This window comes from Macrobrachium nipponense, chromosome 4 (genome assembly GCF_015104395.2).
Source record: "Macrobrachium nipponense isolate FS-2020 chromosome 4, ASM1510439v2, whole genome shotgun sequence".
Taxonomy (NCBI): Eukaryota; Metazoa; Arthropoda; class Malacostraca; order Decapoda; family Palaemonidae; genus Macrobrachium; species Macrobrachium nipponense.
The window spans coordinates 61251273-61274090 of NC_061100.1; the positions used below are offsets into that span (position 1 = coordinate 61251273).

Here is a 22818-nt window from a genome sequence, read left to right on the forward strand (position 1 = left end):
TAGGGAATGGGCAGATGCCCAGGGAGGTACATGCGATGAAGACTAAAGCGGACATTAAAAGTCAGTTCTCGAGAATGTATAAAAATGCCTTTCCAACAATGGGCCGCATCAGTTCAATCTTGAGAGTTGGAGACACCATACGCATAGCTGATGAAAACCGGAACCCTGGTTTCAGGAGAGGATACACAGTTCAAAACACTCTAGAAATTTTTAAAATCAAGAAGCTCATCACTCTGCAAAATCCTACAGTTTACATCTTAGAAGATTTAGTGGGAGAAGAAATAAAAGGTACATTCTACAGAGAAAAATTAATACCTACCGATTTGCTTGAAACCTATGACATTGCCATCTTAGGGAGTAGGAGGAGAGGCAATAGAATGCAATATTATGTTAATTAGAAGGGTTAGCCTGCTCAATTCAATTCGTGGGTCGACAAATCCCAAATTGCATGGACATGAGTTGTAAAAAGGAAGCTTTAATGAGTAAAAACAAGTTTTATTTCATTCACCTCCCCTTTGTCCCCCTCTGAGAGGAGTAGAGTAATTCCCACATTAAGCAGAGCATATATCACTACCATATCCAAATTTAAAAAAAAATTTCTTCACAGTAATCTGACCAGAGAAAGAACCCTTATTAAAAAGCTCAGAAGGTGTAAGAGGGAAATCCATCAAGTATCCTTGAAAATGACAACATTAGCGAAGAAAAACATATTGAAGAGTCGCAATGGTGGTGCTATTCTGTCCGTATCACTTCCTTTAGCAGCCAGTTTGATAGGAAGTCTTTTTAAAAATGAAAATAAAAAAAATGAAGGAGTTCTACGTTATGCCGGCCATCATGTATGAGAGGTTAACAAAAGGTTGGGAAACTTGTGGTAACAGCATCAGCAATAACAATAACAACAACGTTAATAACCATAGTGTCAATAGCGATTACAATAGTAATAATAATAATAATAATGTTAACAGCATGAATGCAGGCAGTGAAGACAGCAGTGGGGAAGGTAGGGTAAACACAGGTGCGGGTGATACATACATTCCTCTTGATGTGCAGAGAAGCGCGAATTTTCCCATGAATGCTAAAACATTTACACCTCCATCTCCTTTACCTCCCGTTAGGAATGACCTTGCGAAGAAGGGAGAGCTGCTAATTTTGAATGCTCAACCGCAGTTACCTGCAAAAGAGTAAATCCTGACCTGACTAGTGTTGTTCCTATATTGTTCAAAGATCATCAGATACCGTATGTAACAGCCTTAGTTAATCATCTGCAATTGAGTGGAATGAAGAAGGAGACCTGTCCTACCCACTTAACGGATATAACATTTTAGATGTGTCTAGAGAATTTCAACCAAATAAGAGGATGGATAATAGCAACATACCCAGTTATAATTATTTAATCGAACATGGAGGTATTAGGGAATTGATGGTGAGAAATACCACTATAAAAAGGCAGATAGAAGCATGGCACAATTTGGCTAAGAAAGGAGGTAGCAGAACAATAAAGAACAGGGTAGCAAAGAAAGGGGGATGTTTGGCTGCCGTATTGATGAATCAAGAAAATATCAGAGGTGGACCCGTTCAACCCTGCGGGTTTGATAAACTTCCGAAGGGAGCAGTTGTATAGGTGTATTGCAAAATTATCAGAGATGAACCTGTCCAATAAAGTTTTGAAGCAGGGCGAAGCTTAGCCTGAATCACGGTGGTGGAGAGGAGAGGACGTGGGAACCCTGGTAAGTTTAAGAGTGCATCAGCGCATTTAGGCTCACTGAGTGTTGATGTGCACACTCCCATTCGGTGTTCGAGATGGCTTCTTCACCCTGCAAGCTGGTTTTGGGGAGTTTATCTGAGACCAAGTTCAATAAAAAGGAGTGCTGCCTGGTTGTACCCACTAAGTGTGTAAAATGTCAAAATTATGGATTAGTTGAAGACATCGTGAGGGTTTATCCCATGCTGACATTGTGGGTCACTGTTACAACAGAGCCAGACTCGTACGCTTCATTCCATCACTGGGAGAGAAGGCACCACCATTCTGACAGTACCTGAGGGAGAGAATACGTTCAATGCTGAAGAACCTTTCCCATCATTTTCATGTTGTTAACCCAATATGGAATTGGTACACCCTTGGAGGCAATAAGTTTACAATATAGGGTGTAGACCATGTGGAAAGGTTGCGGAATGATATGAGAGAAATGAGATACAATTCAGCATTGAAGAGTTTAAAAATTCAATTAAAAAAAGTATCGCGTGAACATGTGAAATATATCCTATTCCCCGCAGGGATAGAACAAAGTGGTCACGTGAACTGTGTCTGGTTAAGCCAATACCTATCTGTGATTATCTCCTTTGGCGAGGAGATGACATGCCATGGAAAGGTCACATGTATAGTTGCCAAGGAGTCAGTTTTATCCTTCATGGAAGAGAAGTGTGTGGGAGTTGTGCGGTTGAAGGATTCATTTTCCAAATTGTGGCATTTGGAAGTGACAGACACGGAGATATTAAGCATTGGGGTTGAACAGAGCATAACCGTGTGACCCGCTTATGTGAAAAAAAAACAAAAAAAAAAAAAAAAAAAAAATGTTTGCCAACCTGTACATGTACATGTGTATATATGTATGTTTCATTAATTCGTATAATAAAAACAATTAATTTTTTATACTTTTTATTCATCCCTTCTAAGATGTATGGTATATATGACCTCAGTAATGTGTATTACCATCATTGTGTGTTCAGTATGTGTAGCGATTACATTGTATGTGAATAGCGGGATGTGCCTAAGTTTATTTCTTGAAAACCGGCCATGTAAATTTATAAACAGGTTGGCCACTCCCATAACTCTATCAAAAGAGGTAGAATATGAATTGGGTGTCATAGGGGTTACACTCCCAAACAAATACTACGCCACCACACCAGAAGATGAAGATTTCACACTTCAATTAAAAGTCACCTTAAATCAAAGTTCAACAACTTGTTCATGCGCATTCACATATGTTCCCGCTGTTGGCTTATTAGTGGCAGATATGAATAGATTGACTAGAGCACTCAATACAGACATTTCAAAACAACTGGAAACGTTTTACGGTGCATACATTCGGGGTGTTATGTGTAGGGAAGGGCTATTTTCATGGAATGAAGATTTGAAGAGGATGAGCCTCACATACGTGAATGACAAGGTTGCGAAAGTAGAAGGAGTTGTTTCAGTTGTTGTAAAGTTTAGTGTTAGGGCTGTGCATTTATTGGGGTTTAACATAGGAGTGCAATACATGGTGTGGCAGTGTTGAGAAATCACCACTCCAAAACTCCCTATCTCGGTGATCACAGTATCGATTATTTTTACTTATATTCCAACATTATTCAACCCTCACCACTAGGTGATAAAATGGTAAATATCCTGGACTGTTTTACGTTGGACGCCTATATCTATAGACTGACGAAGGCTGTGTTAGCGGGGGACATGAAAAGACTGGTGAGGGCGCTTAACAAGGATATTTTTGAACATTTAAAAGTATATTTTGACAGAATACAAAAACTTTTTCAACAGTAACGATTTATTTGGTTGGGATGAAGACAGCAGGAGAATTATTATTCCTCTTGTTAAGAGGGGGAAGATTGAGGTGGGGGACATTAAATGTGTCAGTCAAATTCAGTAATAAAGCGGCCAGATTGCTGGGTTTTAAAAATATAAATGCGTACAAAGTTTACGGCCCCAATGCGGTGAATGCACGTCTTTCTCAGTTGATTCCTTCCTTACCCGCTAATTGCGGTGTAGATTATATGTATGTGTACACCGATATTGTTCAAACGACTGTTTTTGGAGGGAAACTAGTAAACATATTGGATTGTTTTACATTAGAGAACAGCAAAGGGAAGGGGATACACAATATGATATATAAAGCGCTGAACACGAACATTCTAGAACAGATTTCAATCATCATCACTGACCAGAATGGAAGGTGCATTCATTTTAATAATGACTCGAGTGTCACCTGTGTGCTTCATTAAGACCAGATAGGGAGGTATGTATTAAACCTGCATTCTTTTCAACCTGTATGTTATTCACTTTCGCGAACTCGTGTAATTAAGAACACTCAAATGAGCCGGCGCAGTCTAGAAGCTTAGAATCTGGTGATTATCCTCGTCTTTGGAAAGATATCCAGTCCTTAAATCCCAAAACTAAAAAGCTATCACTGAGAGTTGGGGAAGCAGTTGGAGACGAGGCTATCGCAAGTATGTGGGGTGATCACTTTAACAATATCCTGAATTGCATAAATGATCAAGATTCCCGAAACCCCATAAGGTAGCCTTTATCTTAACCTCACTTACATAGACCATTAACGACCCACGGGAAATCACCAAATATTTCGCTCTAGTTCAGAAAAGAACCCCAAGTTGGCTTATGAAAAACTCTTAGGATAATATGAATGAGTGAAAAAATTCTAAGTCCCTTAACCTAACCTAACCCACTGAGTGTCCAAATTCTAATTACATTATAAAAAGAAATTCACAAAATTACAAGCTAATTAAAAATTAATGCTTTAAAAAGAGAAGCAGAAGTTAAAAGTTAAAATTTTTTAAAACTCTGTAAGGAGAGAGAACCAAGAAAGACACCAACCAGCCAAGGCTAAAGACGAAAAAGGAATGGCAAAACCGGACGTCCCAAACAAAAAGTCAGCTATGCCAAATACCGAGGTGAAGCCATGGTGTTACTGTTCAAAGAGGGAACTAACCTTTTAATAAGTAGTGACCCCAGAGTAGTTAGATGATCTGGGTCCTTTGTATATCTAATAATAGTGAAGTGCTGTTTCAAGACCTCTATTTTGCATATAGCAGCATGATTTTTAATCTTAGAAAACTCTGGTTGTTTAAGTCTCTGGCCAGTACGAAAACTGAAACCCATCTCACTTGCAATAGCCTACAAGTAGATCCGATGTAGGAGCCCGGACATCCAGGGCATGTGAATTTATATGCAGCATCAGATCTCATGGAGGACTCCAAGCGATCTTTACAGCTGAAAAAAGAACCTATCCTGCATGGATTATTAGAAATAAGTTTTAACTGAAGACAAGCAATTTCTTGTTCAATGATCTGTGTCAGTTTACGTGAGAATTTAGTATGAAACACAAAAGGGATGTAAGCAAAGAGCAGTTTCTTAGGAACATCAAAGTTGGGCAATGGTGGTTGGAGAAATTTGGTTAAAAGTTTATTGATAATTCTAAGGACTATGTCTTTTGGATAAGAATTTTTCTGAAAAAACTTGTTAAAAATTCTATTTCCTTATGGAAAGTTGACCAGCTATACGAATATTTTAATGTTCTATGAACAAGAGTATAAATGGTGTTAATTTAAAGGTTCTTTGGCATGAACTGCAATAGTTGTTAGCTAAACCTGTATAGGTCTTTTTTCTATAGACAGCTGTGGTGAATTCAGAATTGCTTCTTGTAATATTAATATCGAGAAATGGTAAACTGTCTCTGCTCTCAACCTCCATCGTAAACTAAATATTTGGGTGTTGATTTTTAATATATCTAGAAACTATGTGCTTTGCCAAGGGTACTTAAAAAGAACAAAAGTGTCGTCTACATATCTCCTGCAGTATGCTGGTTTAAGAGAAGACTCACATTGATTTAAAAATTTTGTTTCTAAGTCAGACATAAAAAAAAATTTGCTAAAATGGGACATAGAGGGGATCCCTTAGCAACTTCGTCGACCTGCGAATATAGTTGCTGGTTAAAAACAAACAGGGAGTCTTGCACAAGTTCCAGAAATTGTTTAAAAATAGCCCTATTAAAACCATAAAAGAGAGTATCATTCCTGATAAAAATCTTGTTTAAAATATCAATTGTTTCGTTTAATGGTACATCAGTGAAAAGTGATTCAACATCGTAACTAACCATGAAGTAGTCACCATCTTGGTTGATAATTTGTTGTTGAAATTCGTACCCGTTTTTTTAATGTATATTCATTAATACTAAATTCAGAGAGTAAACTAGCTAAATACTTGGAGATCGAGAACGATGGGCTATTGTAGGCGGCCATAATAGGTCTAACAGTGGTATTTGGCTTATTTATTTTTGGTAGTTCATGTAAAATGCTAAAGTATGAACCAGTAACAAAAAATCTTTGATAGGTCGCATCATCTATATTATCATTTTTTATTTTACTTAGGAATGTATTAATTCTATCTTCTCGTTTATATATATCCAGAAAGTTAGGCTCACCATGGCATTGGAATTTGGTAGTGTCAGTTAAAATGTTTCAATTTTGCCGACATAATCATTCTTGTTCAGTATAACTACTCCCTTGCCTTGTCAGGCTTGCAAATCACTATGTCATCTCGTTTTTTCAGGGCCAAGCGTATCTCTAAATCATTTTTTCTAAAAAATGGTGTCAGGTTGTTCTTAAATTGGAATAAGTTTTATGTGTCAGAGCCGACAGTTTCTGTTGTAAGTTACCTGTATTCTTTACCACATCAAGTTTAATAAGTCTTTGAAACAGCACCTCAAACGGAAGGAAAAATCTGGCATAGTTCGGTCTATAAGAAATTTGGTTAAAAGTTTGTTGATAATTCTAAGGACTATGTCTTTTGGATAGGAATAAGAAGGTAAACAAAAACCTAAACCAAACGAAGGTAAGAACTCGTCTCTCTTAGATAAAATGTAATTGGAAATGTTAAAAATGCAGTAATTTCTTTAATAAAAATCAGGAATGACAGCGCCTAGCTTTTGAATTTTTCTTTTTTTGATGACGTTCACATACAGATGCGATAAAATCATTGACAAATTTATGAAAGAGTCTTTGGTACAATAATCGACCCAAGAGCGATAAATCAGCAAAAAGTGTTTCCTTAATTAAGTTGTTCGACCGTTGATGTAAGTCTTCGGATGGACGAATTCTTGGTGTTAATTTCATTGCTAGGTAAGGTCTTCAATGCTTCTTTGTAGAATTCGGTGTTGCATAGGGTTGATCTGTAGAGCCTGAATCTAACGAACTTCGGGACGACATCATTCAATTCGCAATATTGAAGAAAATCCAAGTCACATTTCGCTTTCTCAAGCCGAAGGGTCGCCTTCTCCGGTCTGCGTGAAGTCGGACTTCAAGGTAACAGCTGGATATCGGTGTCTCAGTAGTCGGCCAACTTTCCATAATGAAACAGAATTTTTAATGATTTTTTTTTCCAGAAAAATTCCTATCCAAAAGACATAGTCCTTAGAATTATCAACAAACTTTTAACCAAATTTCTCCAACCACCATTGCCCAACTTTGATGTTCCTAAGAAACTGCTCTTTGCTTACATCCCTTTTGTGTTTCATACTAAATTCTCACGTAAACTGACACAGATCATTGAACAAGAAATTGCTTGTCTTCAGTTAAAACTTATTTCTAATAATCCATGCAGGATAGGTTCTTTTTTCAGCTGTAAAGATCGCTTGGAGTCCTCCATGAGATCTAATGCTGCATATAAATTCACATGCCCTGGATGTCCGGGCTCCTACATCGGATCTACTTGTAGGCTATTGCAAGTGAGATGGGTTTCAGTTTTCGTACAGGCCAGAGACTTAAACAACCAGAGTTTTCTAAGATTAAAAATCATGCTGCTATATGCAAAATAGAGGTCTTGAAACAGCACTTCACTATTATTAGATATACAAAGGACCCAGATCATCTAACTACTCTGGGGTCACTACTTATTAAAAGCTTAGTTCCCTCTTTGAACAGTAACACCACGGCTTCACCTCTGTATTTGGCATAGCTGACTTTTTGTTTGGGACGTCCGGTTTTGCCATTCCTTTTTCGTCTTTAGCCTTGGCTGGCTGGTGTCTTGGTTCTCTCTCTCTCTTCTTACAGTGTTTTAAAAATTTTAACTTCTAACTTCTGCTTTTCTTTTTAAAGCATTAATTTTTAATTAGCTTGTAATTTTGTGAATTCCTTTTTATAATGTATTTACTTTTAATGTTCACAGACTGATGATGCACCGAGATTTGTGTGCGAAACGTTATTTTATAATAAACTATGGCCTTCTACTCGTGTATCATGGTACCCCCTGAAGCATATATATATATATATATATATATATATATATATATATATATATATATATATATACATTATATACAAACACTACACACACACACACACACACACACACACATATATATTATATATAATATATAATAATATATAGATCTATTATAAATTATTAAATACAAACACCTACACACACACACACACACACCACACACACATAGATCTATATATTATTATAATATATATATATATATATTATATATATATATATATTTGTATGTATATATATATATATATATATATATATATATATATATATATATATATATGCAACTGTAATAGCCACAATACCATCTTAAACTTCTTGAATTTTTTGCTCTTTTTTGGGGATACGCTTGTGTCTACAAAGCCTGAATAACCTAGTTCAAAGAAATTTTTGAAGATATTGTGATGTCCGCGGTCCGAAATGAACCCAGGTCTCATACAATCACAAAGAGGTCGCGTATCTGGTAAAAAAGGTGACCAGTAGATTCTACACACACACATATAGTATATGTATATATATATATATATATATATATATATATATATATATATATATATATATATATATATATATATATATATATATATATACAGGGAGGCTAAGCCATAGTAATCTCATAATAGGATGCATTGATAGGAAGAACAGTCAGCTCATCATTGACAATTGACAAGTTAATATCCTATGGGGTGCTGTAGTTTTCTGACTCAGTAACATTATAGTGCACAGCAACGAGGAAGTCTGTGAAAGGGAGCTTCATTTCAGTTTCCACTGGCACCTTCGCTCCCTGGTCTCATTAGGGCCTAAAAGGAGACGTGCTCTTTTCTTCCCAACCAGCGACTTGGTTTATCCAAAGGCAATTTCGTAATATGTTGACGTCAACGTATTTAAAGGGGGTCTTTGTTAAGTCACCTCACGCAGACCCGTCACCCCCCACTCTTACACCTCTCTCTCTCTCTCTCTCTCTTTTCTCTCTCTCTCCCGCCACCACCGCCGCACCCTCCTCCCCAACAATGTAAAGGAAAGCCATGGAAATCGACGATATGTGTGACCATCAGTCATTAGATGATGCATATAACATGGATTCTTAATTTTCAGATATCCATTTATAGAAAAGGGTTCATTTCCACGTTTTTGTTGTTATCAAAACATTACTTTGAAAAAAAGTAAGCATAAGGAATGGACAAATAAGCATTGAATACGCAAAGATAAATGAAAACAAGAAATAGATTAAATTTCAAAGTAAAATAATAGATCTAACTTTCAGTGTCACGAGAAGGATCATTTTTGAACACAGTTTAGAGGGAGAGAAAGAAGGATTTGGCCATATTTTTCTTTGATGTCACCCATCTCGTTTCTTTATCATTTCCACCCTCCTCTTCATTCATAAAACTGCAGTGTTTCTAAATGAATTTCACTTGCAAACCAAATATTACAAGAGGATTAAGTCATTTCGAGTGAATGACGAGCCCTCTTAGAAAATTGTTATCACCCAAGTGTAACTGTAATCATCATAGCCTTCACATAATGTCTCCTCGTAATTTCCGTGAGCCTTCTTGAAATTCCTCACTTAGCTAATGAAATTACCAGCCTTATTTGTATTCTTTCCCTCAAATTACCTTTCAATTATTTCTCACAAATCCTGAAAAATGAGAGTCCTGCTTGATGCACAATCTCCGGTCCAGCTTCCTACGGCGATTCAAAGTAAGTCATCATTCTTGTCTCGTAGGGAACATTACACTTCTTAGGAAATATCTGGGGTAGACAGATGAGGTAAACAGACAGAGGTGGAGCTTGAGAGAGAGAGAGAGAGAGAGAGAGAGAGAGAGAGAGAGAGAGAGATGAGAGAGAGAGAGATTAATGAATAGATTTACCAGGAAAAAGGCTGATCGTTGCATTTGTACATCGAAGATCAAAAGATTGTGCATTCATTTCTGAAAAACCTTGTGCATTCTAAAGTTGGTATTAAACTTAGGTTTCCAAAAGACATAAAAACAGTTAATTTTTTTGAAATAAATTCTGTACTCTCTTCAACATATGATAACATATAATATAACAACGTCAGTATTTAACAGAAACAACAATACAATTTCAAATATCTCTGCTTAACAGAAACCGTTTTATAAAGTTACAGTGGCGGCTCGTGGCTATCATTTATAGGGGGTGCAGTTAATTTTTTGTTTAAATCCTTGATATTAACTGCATAAACACACATTCTACATATAACATACTATAAACAATAACGAAAACTTCACTTAAGTTTACTAAGTGTCTATTTTTCTTGAACTATGACTGATACTAATGGAGGATTGCCCTAATCAAATTTGAAACTGTAAACAAAACTGAAAAAGTGTCAACATATATCAAAATTGTAAAATTCAAAACAGTAGATTTTGGCAGCGGAGAGACTGATGGACGAACTGACAGAAAATTATGAGAATATGAGGTTATGTAAAAAAAATAATTAAACCATCAAAATGAATAAAAACTAATATATATATATATATATATATATATATATATATATATATATATATATATATATATATATATATGTTATGTATGTATATATATATATATATATATATATATATATATATATATATATATATATATATATATATATATGTCATATCACTTTTCCGTGATTCATATACATATATCGAGCTACAATGTCCTTTAATATCTAATTCGCTCTACCTCGGAATTAATATATTTCATATATGCTTAACCGAAGGGGAATTTTTTCTCGATAATAGACTTGCCTGGATCGGGGCGCAATCCCAGGATCCTTTCAAATCCAGAACGTCAGTGAAGCTTTTACCTACTACACTACCGCGGTAGGTAGTAGTAGGTAAAAGCTCACTGACGTTCCTGGATTTGAAAGGATCCTGGGATCGCGCCCCGATCCAGGCAAGTCTATTATCGAGAAAAAATTCCCCTTCGGTTAAGCATATATGAAAATATATTAATTCCGAGGTAGAGCGAATTAGATATTAAAGGACATTGTAGCTCGATATATATATATATATATATATATATATATATATATATATATATATATATAGTATATATATATATATATTAAGATACTTAAAATCAAAACTGAGTATGACAGTAAGACAGAATAATCGTAGGCTTATATAAAACAAAAGAACACCCAGATACACACACACACACACACACTCTCTCTCTCCCCTTTGTCTCTCCTCTCTCGCCCTGAGGAAGGAAGGCGAAAGCTATTTTGAATTTTAGTATCATTGACATTCTTGTGGTTATCATTTTTTTCCATTTGCTGCAACTTGCTACTTAGCTGATTGTTCTGCATTACATATCATCGGTATCGTCACTAATTTTATCACTATGGCCCTAACAGTACATATCAAGCTTTGATGAATTTCATAACACACCTTCCCCCTCCAACAGTTAGACGAAACACTACTCGAGAGGGCAGGGCAACGCAGTACTCCCTTCACCCTTTTTACCCGCTGGCTGGCTACCACAGTATCACCGTGCCATCAAAAATGAGAAACTTGCTCCAGCAGTTTCCACATATTGTTCAATTCATTTGCTTTTTTTTAGTTACAGAAACCAAGGTAATGATAATAACCTTTATCTCATATTCACGTATATATTCCTAGTTTTGTGCATATATGAAATCTATGGGGGTGCTGCAGGCCCATAGTGCCTACTGACGAGCCGCCACGAGTGAAGGCTGTTTTAACCAAATGCAAATGTCGATTCCAGTCAACCGATTTCGGATAAACTAACGCGCTGCCATTGTCCAAATAAGCGGACAGGCTAACTGATATATATATATATATATATATATATATATATATATATATATATATATATACTATATATATATATATATATATATATTATATAATATTGGAAAGGAATTGAACTTACCAGTATAAGTTCTAGTAGCTAGACGAATAATCTGAAAGTGGCTCAAAGAAAAGAACAGCATATTGTATGCAGAGAGGAAGAAATACTTGATCGAAATTTGGAGTCCTGGAGGAAGTAACTGAATAGAGAAGCATTAATATCCTTTACCAGTTAAGTTCGACCAACTAACAACTTGTAATAAGTTTCGATATTCCAGAAAGACGTTGTTAACAGCACACCCACTTGGGAAGAACTTGGAATCTCGAGACTGAATGTAATTATTTCGATAATAATGGGGCCATTAGAACTTGCAGTTCAGAGAGAGAGAGAGAGAGAGGGGAGGGAGAGCGCTCGTCGCTTCACTTTGTAAATGCTACAGTGGTTTTATATTGTCAAAAATTATAGTAATAATATATGAGATGGCCGAGACGGCACACCCCGACCCTGGGAACGATATGTTCCTTCATGATTTTCTAAATGTATTTAGGGTCCAATTGTGCGATACACGGGTCTAGAATAGACGATGTTTTTTATTACCTGTATACTATCGTTTTTACATATTTATTTTACAACAACAATAGACTTAAACGAAGAAAACTAGAAAATTACGCTGTTATAATTAATGTTAGCTAAGAGGTTACATAGCCAAAATAAATCCGTTTTACATATAATATAATAATAATAATAATAATAATAATAATAATAATAATAATAATAATAATAATAGTGAAGACGAGTGGCTAAAGAGTGCATGGGAAGAAGGACTAATAAAAGTAGACGAAGACCCAGAAATATACAGACAGGAGAATGACAGACAGAACAGAGGACTGGCACAACAAACCAATGCACGGACAATACATGAGGACAGACTAAAGAACTAGCCAGCGATGACACATGGCAATGGGTACAGAGGGGAGAGCTAAAGAAGGAAACTGAAGGAATGATAACAGCGGCACAAAGATCAGGCCCTAAGAACCAGATATATTCAAAGAACGTTAGACGGAAATAACATCTCTCCCATATGTAGGAAGTGCAATACGAAAAATGAAACCATAAACCACATAGCAAGCGAATGCCCGGCACTTGCACAGAACCAGTACAAAGAGGCATGATTCAGTGGCAAAAGCCCTCCACTGGAGCCTGTGCAAAAAACATCAGCTACCTTGCAGTAATAGTGGTACGGAGCACCAACCTGAGGGAGTGATAGAAAACGATCACGCAAAGATCCTCTGGAGGACTATGGTATCAGAACGGATAGGGTGATAAGTGCAAACAGACCAGACGTGACGTTGATTGACAAAGTCAAGAAGAAAGTATCACTCATTGATGTCGCAATACCATGGGACACCAGAGTTGAAAGAAAAAAGAGAGGGAAAAAATGGATAAGTATCAAGATCTGAAATAGAAATAAGAAGGATATGGGATATGCCAGTGGAATCGTACCCATAATCATAGGAGCACTAGGCACGATCCCAAGATCCCTGAAAAGGAATCTAGAAAAACTAGACGCTGAAGTAGCTCCAGGACTCATGCAGAAGAGTGTGATCCTAGAAAAGGCACACATAGTAAGAAACGGGATGGACTCCTAAGGAGGGCAGGATGCAACCCGGAAACCCCACACTATAAATACCACCCAGTCGAATTGGAGGACTGTGATAGAGCAAAAAAAAAAAAAAAAAAAATAATATCCTTTATTTCAGCCCAGGGCCTTATACATGGAAATGTACAAAATACGGACAAGTAGCATACACAATCTAGATGCATGAGACAACATGATAAAAAAATGAATAATCGGCACTTTTCCACAAAATAGCTGAGGTAGCATAAAAGATAGCAATCATAATACTGGTAATAACAGTATTAATATTTGTGAAAAAAAATGCATTGAGAGCTAACTAGTTAGTGCACAGATTATATAACTTAAATTTCAACTAGAGACCTTAGGTGGTTACAGTAGTCAGGTCCAGAGGGCTAAATACGAAAAATTGAATGTAAAAAAACTTTAACTTGATAGTAATCACAGTAATAATGAAAAATTAAAATATCAGCAATAAATATAATAATGACAAAATCTGCAGATGACATCTTGCCAATACAGAGATTAAGTCCTTTAGGGGACAAAGGCCTCATTTCCCCATCTTTCCCACAATTTAAATCTTCATCTTGCTTCACTCCTTAGGATGCTTGTATGAGCGAGTTGCTGCTGTTTCGGACACGGTTTACCAGACTGGACATTGTTCGGATTATAATGATTTAAAATTATCCAAGGTGGTTTTTGGTTTTTATGAACATCTGTGTGGCGGAGTGGTAGCGGGGAGTGTTTGCTAGGCGACTCAGAATGTCATTGTGCACAACAGTGATACGTCTTATGGTCTCTCGGGTATAGTTCGTCCATAGGGAACACCCATAGATACTGTAGCAGTGCGAGCGGAAGAGCAGCAGTTTCACGTCTCGGTGACAGAAGGCAAACCTCCTTGCAATCATGTTGCCAGTTGCACATAGTTTATGACGCCTCTGTTCAATGTCTGCCGTATCTTTTAGGTCGACGGTGATAATGTGACCCAAATATGGAAATTTGCGCGTAAATTTAAGCTGATGGTTTCCGAGGAAAATTTGTGGTTCTGCAATATGCTAAGCGGTCTCGGGAGCAGCGACATGCAATGGGTCTTGGTTTCGTTGTAGATTATTTCATATTCCTCTGCATATTGGCGGCAAGTGTCGATGAGTCGTTGGAGACCTTGCACTGATGGGGAAATCAGAACCATATCGTCGGTGTAACAGAGGTTGTTTATAGTTGTTTCATTGACAGTGCATCCGATTGGGAGTGAGTTCAGTTTGACATTCAAGGCATCTGTGTACTTATTAAACAGGCATGGAGAGAGAATGCCCCCTTGCCGAAGCCCGTAAATCCTTGTCACTGAAATCGGAACGTACCTAAGGTAAAAACCAATAACAGCACAGGAGCTTATCAACGGTATGAATAACTGACTGAACAAACTTGGGATGGTGTCACATAAATAGAGTTTATTTTTCAGCAGAGAAAAAAAATTGGAGAAATTATATTAAATTTTGTCCTTAGGGAAATGTTTCCATATTTCAGAAAAATATTAGCAAGAAAAACCATTCCAAGGCATTTTTTGTTTTTATTTTATTGTTTAAATCAGAAAATGAATGTTAGCGCGTTGGGAACGAAGTGCATGCAATCGGTTACTCTATGTTAAATAAAAAATCCAAAACCTGCATTTATTTCTTGGAGTTGTCTGGGCGAGGTTAGAGAATTTTTAAATAGCTTGCGTAGACCTATGCAGGAGTATGAGATTTTTAAGAAAGTACCCCAACACTAACAGGTGTTATTACACATCAAAGACCAGAGACAGAAACGCTTTATCTGCCGAAGCCTATTGTAACATTCCTATATCAAAACGCTGTATCTCAGTATCAGTAACATTTCTGAAAGAGAACTTAACGTTGAAATATAAAGCAATGAAGCAACACGAACCGAACCTTTATGAATATTCCAGTACGCAATCACATTACGTTTGTTTAAATTTAAAGGGGAGTCAGTAAGAGACTAAATCACCAAACTTATCACATGAAAAGCTATTTATTTGATATCATCTTGTTCTTGTGGTCCTGCTTGCTGATTCTGAGAACTGATAGCATGTTGACATTCATAAATTAATTACGTTCCAATTAGATGAATTCAGTATTTTTGCCACATCTTATATGGTATTGTTTTAAATGTCTGGAAAAAACTTTTTTTCTGATAGATTCGACAACATTTAATAGAAAAACATTTAACTGTTGAATTATTGAGCAGAAAACCTTTTTGCTAAACCGGTTTGTTCTCAACTGAAATAATATACGTGCTGGATTTATTAACATTAGTAAGAAAAAAGCCTTATCAAACTATTTATATTCATTTTGGGATAATGTATTTACTTTACCAACTTTTTTATGTCTATTTTACAGAGAATAATGCCCCCTATTAAATATCCGTATTGATTAATATGACTTTTGATATAATTATTGCGGAATTGTGTGGGGATAATGAACAAAACTTCCATTACGGATTACTGCTATAATTACACATTAACTCGAAATGAAATCAAGCTTTAATATTTTATTTCTCCTGTATCATATATATATATATATATATCTATATATATTATATATATATATATATATAATATATATATATATATTATAATATATATACACACAAGTAAGGTACATATATATATATACATAGGAAAAATGGAGGATTTGATTTTGGGAAAAGCAGAGTACAAGCAAAAATCATTGTTGCGACTTTTCAGATATTTTGACTCATCGTCTGTCTCCTTTTGTCCCCCTTTTTCCATAGCGATATCTCAAGTACGAATATATGCCACTTTAATGATCTGTCATATAGATTTATTATCTGTCAAATACCCATCACAACCATCATCGCTCCCAAATCCAATTAAGACACCAGCCTTAACCCTTAATGGACGGACCCCCCTCATATGAGTAGCAATAACAGATTTTGGGTGGAGGATGGACCAATTCATGGTGAGCATCAGTATTACACGCCATCGATTTAGCCCATAAATTCACTAATGGAAACTTTTAGACTATCTAAGATCAAGGAAACGGGCGCTCAGGGGTTAGTTGTGATCTTGACTTCAAGTGATCATGTACTACCTCTCTTTCTCATATGACGTCTTTATACAAATTTGCTAATACATATATCAAAGGGCTGCTTCTGGTTTTAGTTCTTATCTTTAATGATAGTATGCTAATTATATTTTTTCATATTTTGCATTTTCTATTTAAGCATTGATATGTTATGAAAGCTTCCCATGGTTATCCCGTGTGTTACAACGTTGCCTGCTTTGTAGATTTGTGTAGATTTGTGTAGACATTCCCGTTGTGTGCTGTCTTCTGTAGTTCAACAGTGCCACACAACATAATTGCCACTGCCAATCTTCGGGACATGTTTTCTAGATCTAAGTGGAGAAATCTTTGCTTACACTGCTCCACCTTACATATTTAGTCTTAAGAGTTTTATCTTGTTTTGTACACCATGTTTACTCACTAGATTTAGTGTTTTGCTTGCAACCCATCGACACATTCTTGATACTGTACATAATTCAATAGTGATACAGTGTCACATATCCAGTGACAGCTCCTGTAATTTTATGATTCTTCTGATTACTTTAGTGAATTATTTTTCTAAGTTAACATATGTTTATCTTCAATCCTCTTTTGAAAGTAATTTGTGGAGATTTACTAAAGGTACATACTTTTCTTTTCTGCTCACACGAGGTAGGCCACCACTAGTCAGTTTTCGTTTTCAAGGTAAAATCTTACACCCTGGGTCCGTATGTTACAATACGCCCAGACACACACACAATATATATATATATATATATATATATATATATATATATATATATATATATAAATATATATATATACAATATATATATATATATATATATATATATATATATATATATAGATAGATATATTTATATATATATATATAGTGTGTGTGTGTATGTACGTATTGTCACAGGGCAAGCCAGGGTGAAGATTTTATTTTGGATAATCTGCAAGGAATTGGCTCTACTCAAAGATTCTTTTGGGAACGAAAACTGACTAGTGGTGGCCTACCTCGTGTGAGCAAAAACTAAAAGTATGTACCTTTGGTAATCTTCACAAATTATTTTCAAAAGAGGATTTAAGGTAAACGTATTATGTCCACTAAGAAAAATAATTCACCAAAGTAATAATAATGATAATAATAATGATAATAATAATAATATGCTTTATTTCAGCTCAGGGCCATATACATTGAATATACAAAATACAGACAGTAATATACACAATCTAGATACATGAGACATGATAAAATAGAAAAAGAAAAGGAATAATCGGCACTTATCCACAAAATAGCTGAGGTAGCATAAAAGCTAGTAATCATAATACTGGTAATAACAGTAATAATATTGGTGAGAAAAAAAAGATATGCATTGAGAGTAATAACAGTTGGTGCACAGATTATATAACTTAAATTTCAACTAGAGACCTTAGGTGGTTACAGTAGTCAGGTCCAGAGGGCTAAATACAAAAATTGAATGTAAAAAAAAAAAACTAACTTGATAGTAATCACAGTAATAATGAAAAATTAAAATATCAGCAATAATGTAATAATAACAAAAACTGCAGATGACATCTGCCAATACCGAGATTAAAGTCCTTTAGGGACAAAGGCCTCATTTTCCCATCTTTCCCACAATTTAGATCGTCTTGCTTCACTCCTTAGGATGCTTTGTATGCGGCGTTTGCTGCTGTTTCTCACTCGGGTTACCAGACTGGACATTGTTCACCTAACAATGATTTTTAAATTGTCCAGGTGGTTTTCTATGAACATCTGTGTGGCGGAGTGGTAGCGGGGAGTGTTTGCTAGGCGTCTCAGAATGTCATTGTTCACAACAGTGATACGTCTCATGGTCTCTCTTGTATAGTTCGTCCAGAGGGAACACCCATAGATACTGTAGCAGTACGAGCGGAAGAGCAGCAGTTTCACTTCTCGGTGACAGAAGGCAAACCTCCTTGCAATCATGTTGCCAGCTGCACATAGTTTACGACTGCCTCTGTTCAATGTCTGCCGTATCTTTTAGGTCGTCTGTGATAATGTGACCCGAATACGGAAATTCGTGCACAAATTCCAGCCGATGGTTTCCGAGGAGAATTTGTGGTTCTGCAATATGCTTAAGCGATCTCGGGAGCAGCGACATGCACTGGGTCTTGGTTTCATTGTAGATTATATCAAATTCCTCTGCATATTGGCAACAAGTGTCGATGAGTCGTTAGAGACCTTGAACTGATGGGGAAATCAGAACCATATCGTCGGCGTAACAGAGGTTGTTTATAGTTGTTTCATTGACGGTGCATCCGATTGGGAGTGAGTTCAGTTTGACATTCAAGGCATCTGTGTACGTATTAAACAGGTATGGAGAGAGAATGCCCCCTTGCCGAAGCCCGTTTAGGGAGCCGAAGGTGTAAGATAATACGTTACCCCATTTGACACAGAATTGCTGTGTGGAGAACCAGCAATGCAAAATGCCAATTAGGTACAGGGGTGAGCCCCTTTTATGCAGCTTCAGGAAGAGCTTCAGGTAGTTTACTCTGTCAAATGCTTTTCTCACATCTACAAAACCAAAGGAAAACAGGAGAGGCTGATGATAGGTAGTAGCTTCAGCAATTCTTTCAGTATGTAGATGCAGGTGTCGGTTGAGTGGTTTGCTTTAAAACCCGAACTGGTTGTCAGTGGTGTGTAGAAAGGGGAGACGTTTCACTAGAAAGAAACAGACTCAAGTATCTTCGATGCGATCATTGTGATTGCAATCGGCTGGTAGTTGCCAGGGGTCAGCTCATCCTTTAGCTTGTTTTTGATTAATGGTATCAAATGGACTAAGAGTAGGGAGTCTGGAAGAAACCGGTGAATTATGCACGCATTGAATAGGGCAGCTAGCAAAATTTAAATTATCGGATGGCAGAATTTGAAGGCCTCTGCAGGAAGACCATCACAGCCGGGCGATTTATTATTAGGTAGGCTGTTTATGGCATCGCTGATGTTACCTGGCGTAATACGGTCTGCAAAATGAAATTGAATGTTGTCAGTAAGGAGGATATCTACATCCCTTCGGGAATCTTGATCATTTATGCAATTCAGGATATTGTTGAAGTGATCACCCCACATATTTGCGATAGCTTCGTCTCCGACTGCTTCCCCTACTCTCTGTGATAGCTTTTTAGTTTTGGGATTTAAGGACTGGATATCTTTCCAAAGACGAAGATAATCACCAGATTCTAAGTTTTCTTAGACAGTTGCATCGGCTCTTAGTTGTTTTTCATTTACCTGCAGTGGCTTAAGAGCAAGTTTGAACTGTGCTCTCGCCTGTCTCATTAGTAATGCAGTGTGCCCTTCCCTGGGCTATCATTTTGCTTCCACAGTAAAAACATTTCTCGTGAGAATGTATACAGATCTTTAACCAAGTCATTCCATCCAGTATATTACGAGAATTACCTTGATGAAATCTGTAGGCAGTTCTGCCCGAAGCAAGCATAGCGGAGATTATGTTTGAATAGAATTCATTCAGATCCCTCCTGTGGTGGTCATTTCTACGATTTGTGTTCGTACAAAGTAAGGTGTCTGCCGGTTGAACTATTGACCGCAACCTGGTTTCCGTGGTCGCCCTAAAGTATCTGGTTTTCTGTTGGTTTTTAAAATCCCAGATTACTGCTGGTGGGCGAACAGTAAGGGGGTTCACGGTAGGGAGGGATGGGGTATTGAATGACACCTGTAATGGGATGTGATCGTAGCCCGTTGCAAGATCATGGCGAATATTGCAGGTCATAATAGAATCATGAATTGTGGAGATGTGATGCAGAGGTCCAGCCAGGAGGTTGTAATAGCGTCTGCTCTATTATGTACATATGAATAGGAGGAGGGAGGGAGGAGCATTACATTGCTAATTTGGAGAGCATGATTTTGACAGAAGTGAGTAAGTTCATTGTAAAATTGTTTTGTGGGGTGAGAATTAAGGTCCCCGATTATACAAATATGATCAGCAGGGGAATCATGAATAATACTGTGCAACTCCCCTAGGATCATGCAGTAATGATCAAAATTATTGTTATTTTCCCATGGCATATAAACATTAATAATAAGGATTTTAGAGTTCCCTACTGTCACTTGAAGCCCCAGCAATCTGTCACTCCTGTAGGTCATCACCTTTATCATATTGTCTAATGATTTGTGCCACAGGGAAGAAAGGCCCCCTTTTGGGCAACCGGCTATGATATGATCTGTAACTTGCATCGATGAAGTCGAGAAGGTTCTGAAGTCTTCATGAATTGAATCGCAGATGGCAAGGTCATGTGGCCAGAGGAGCGTTTCTTGCAATGCAATGATGCCTTTGAAGTTTTTGCAGAACATGTTCAGGAGAGGAATGTTCCGCTTGAGGCCGAAAATATTCCAAGAGATTATGTTTAATGTATCCATGGCTACTCACGAAGATGGGAGATGAATGCGCTGATCATTTGGGTGGATGGGGGGTTAGCCAGGGGGAGTGGGCAGTCACTCGCCGTGGGGGGTTGACTGGCACTCGCAGTGGAAATGACCCTGGTTGGAGTGTCAGTAAGTTCCCCTGGGGGTGGTTGATCCTGGAATAATTTATATCTTGAAACTAATATATTAGGACCGAAATTCTCGCCTTTAAGAACGCCGAGGTGTTGAAATAGGCAGGTAATCCTGTAAGCCACTCTATGTTTAATCCTGCATGGGAGTTCGTGAGAGATAAGTGGGTCAGAGCCAGTGAGAAACTTGACTCTCTCCACTATGGCGTTTAGCGTCACCGATGAGCGCAGATTGTGAATTACTACGTGACATCTCTTCTCATGTGTTGGGCGAGGTGAAACATGAATGTTGGGCTCCGGTCCAGAGGCCAAACAAGAGGTTCTTCTCTTCTTTTTGCTTGTTTGTATCTGCCAGCCGCCAGACCCCTCATGATCACTTTCATCTGCATCTACGAAGGGGGGTTGGGGGAAAGAGATAGGGTGGGGAGGATTAGGAGAGCTAGTAATCGTCACCGGAGATATATCTTCTACCGGAGGCACTGGGGAGGGAGAAGAGGTTGGGAGACCAACAGTCCCCTTGGAATGGTCTATAGGAGATGGAGGCACTTCCGTGTTGCTGGGAGGCGAGGAAAAACTGGATACCGCATTCGTAGGAGTCTGGTGGCTATCTGTGCAATTGTCTATTGATCCCTGCACTCCTTTGATCGCATCCCAGATCCGTGTGAGGTTATTTGTTTCCACCATTTTAAGACTGTTTAGGGATTCCTGTAGTCCTTTGATCACGTCCCAGATTCTTGATAATTTATCATTTGTCTCCTCAATTTTTCAGAGTTTTTTCAAATTATTTCTGAGAGAGATTTTGCTGTTTGGAAGGCAGTTTCTGCCATGTGGTACACCGCAGGTAGGCTTAGGTCAGCAGGCCCCTTTGGAGGCAGATTGTAAGGGTCATCGGCGTAGATTTCCACCGAGCAGGTCCTTAGCCACATAGTGATATAAAATATTTTCTTGTGAGAGGATAAGTTCTTCGGGGATCGCTCCTTGAGAATGCTCTCTGGTATCAGATCTTTGCATTTCGTATATGCAACGTTGATTTCCTCATCGGAGAAGGCATCACTGACAGATTGTATAGCGGACTCGACGTCGGAACGGTTCGATTGGTATTGTATATAGTAAAGACAATTGTTCGCGAGTACGGAACTTGTGTGTGGGGCACAGGCATTGGTAGGTGCCAGGGTCACTTGCGCAATGGTTGGAGGTTAGTCGGGTGACATTTTTGCGGTAAGGGAGGTGTCAAGCACTAACACATACACTGCATTCTTTTACCCATTTTCCAGGACCAATAGGCATCGAGTAGCTGTGATTTGAAAGATTTCTAAGGCACTGATTGGAGCAGAAAGAATATTAGTATATCTGCAGTTGCACAACACTCTCTGGCTTAAACGCCAGATATTACGTGGAGACACTATTAACACATTGCTTACCATAGGAGGTATAATCACCAAGGGCGAAAAACCCTTCTTTTCTGTGAAGAAACGCGAGAGAGACCTCCAATACGTCCGCCCCACATACACACACAGATTTTGCGTAATCAGAGGAATCATAAAATTACAGGAGCTGTCACTGGATAAGTAGCACTGTATCACTATAGAATTATGTACAGTATCAAGAACAAATGTGTCACTGGGTTGCAAACAAAACACTACATCTAGTGAGTAAATATGGTGTAAAAA

The 22818-nt window shown here is 37.5% G+C and overlaps 1 protein-coding gene across 1 annotated transcript; it reads right to left on the reverse strand.

Moving 5' to 3' along the window:
* Positions 1 to 1691: 1691 nt before the first annotated feature.
* On the reverse strand, positions 1692 to 21832 carry LOC135211377 (ralA-binding protein 1-like). Its single transcript, XM_064244690.1, has 2 exons — positions 21395 to 21832; positions 1692 to 1724 (listed from the first exon to the last, which is right to left on the reverse strand). Exons 1-2 carry the CDS (start codon positions 21830 to 21832, stop codon positions 1692 to 1694), a joined length of 471 nt encoding a protein of 156 aa, XP_064100760.1.
* Positions 21833 to 22818: the final 986 nt, after the last annotated feature.

Excerpts from the sequence above, each read along its gene's own strand:
- LOC135211377 (XM_064244690.1), bottom strand. The coding sequence starts at position 21,832 with ATGGTGGAAACAAATAACCTCACACGGATCTGGGATGCGATCAAAGGA. Across the intron at positions 1,725-21,394 it reads CACATGAGAAGAGATGTCAC|GGTTCCCACGTCCTCTCCTC; the intron begins GTAGTAATTCAC and ends TAAACTTACCAG.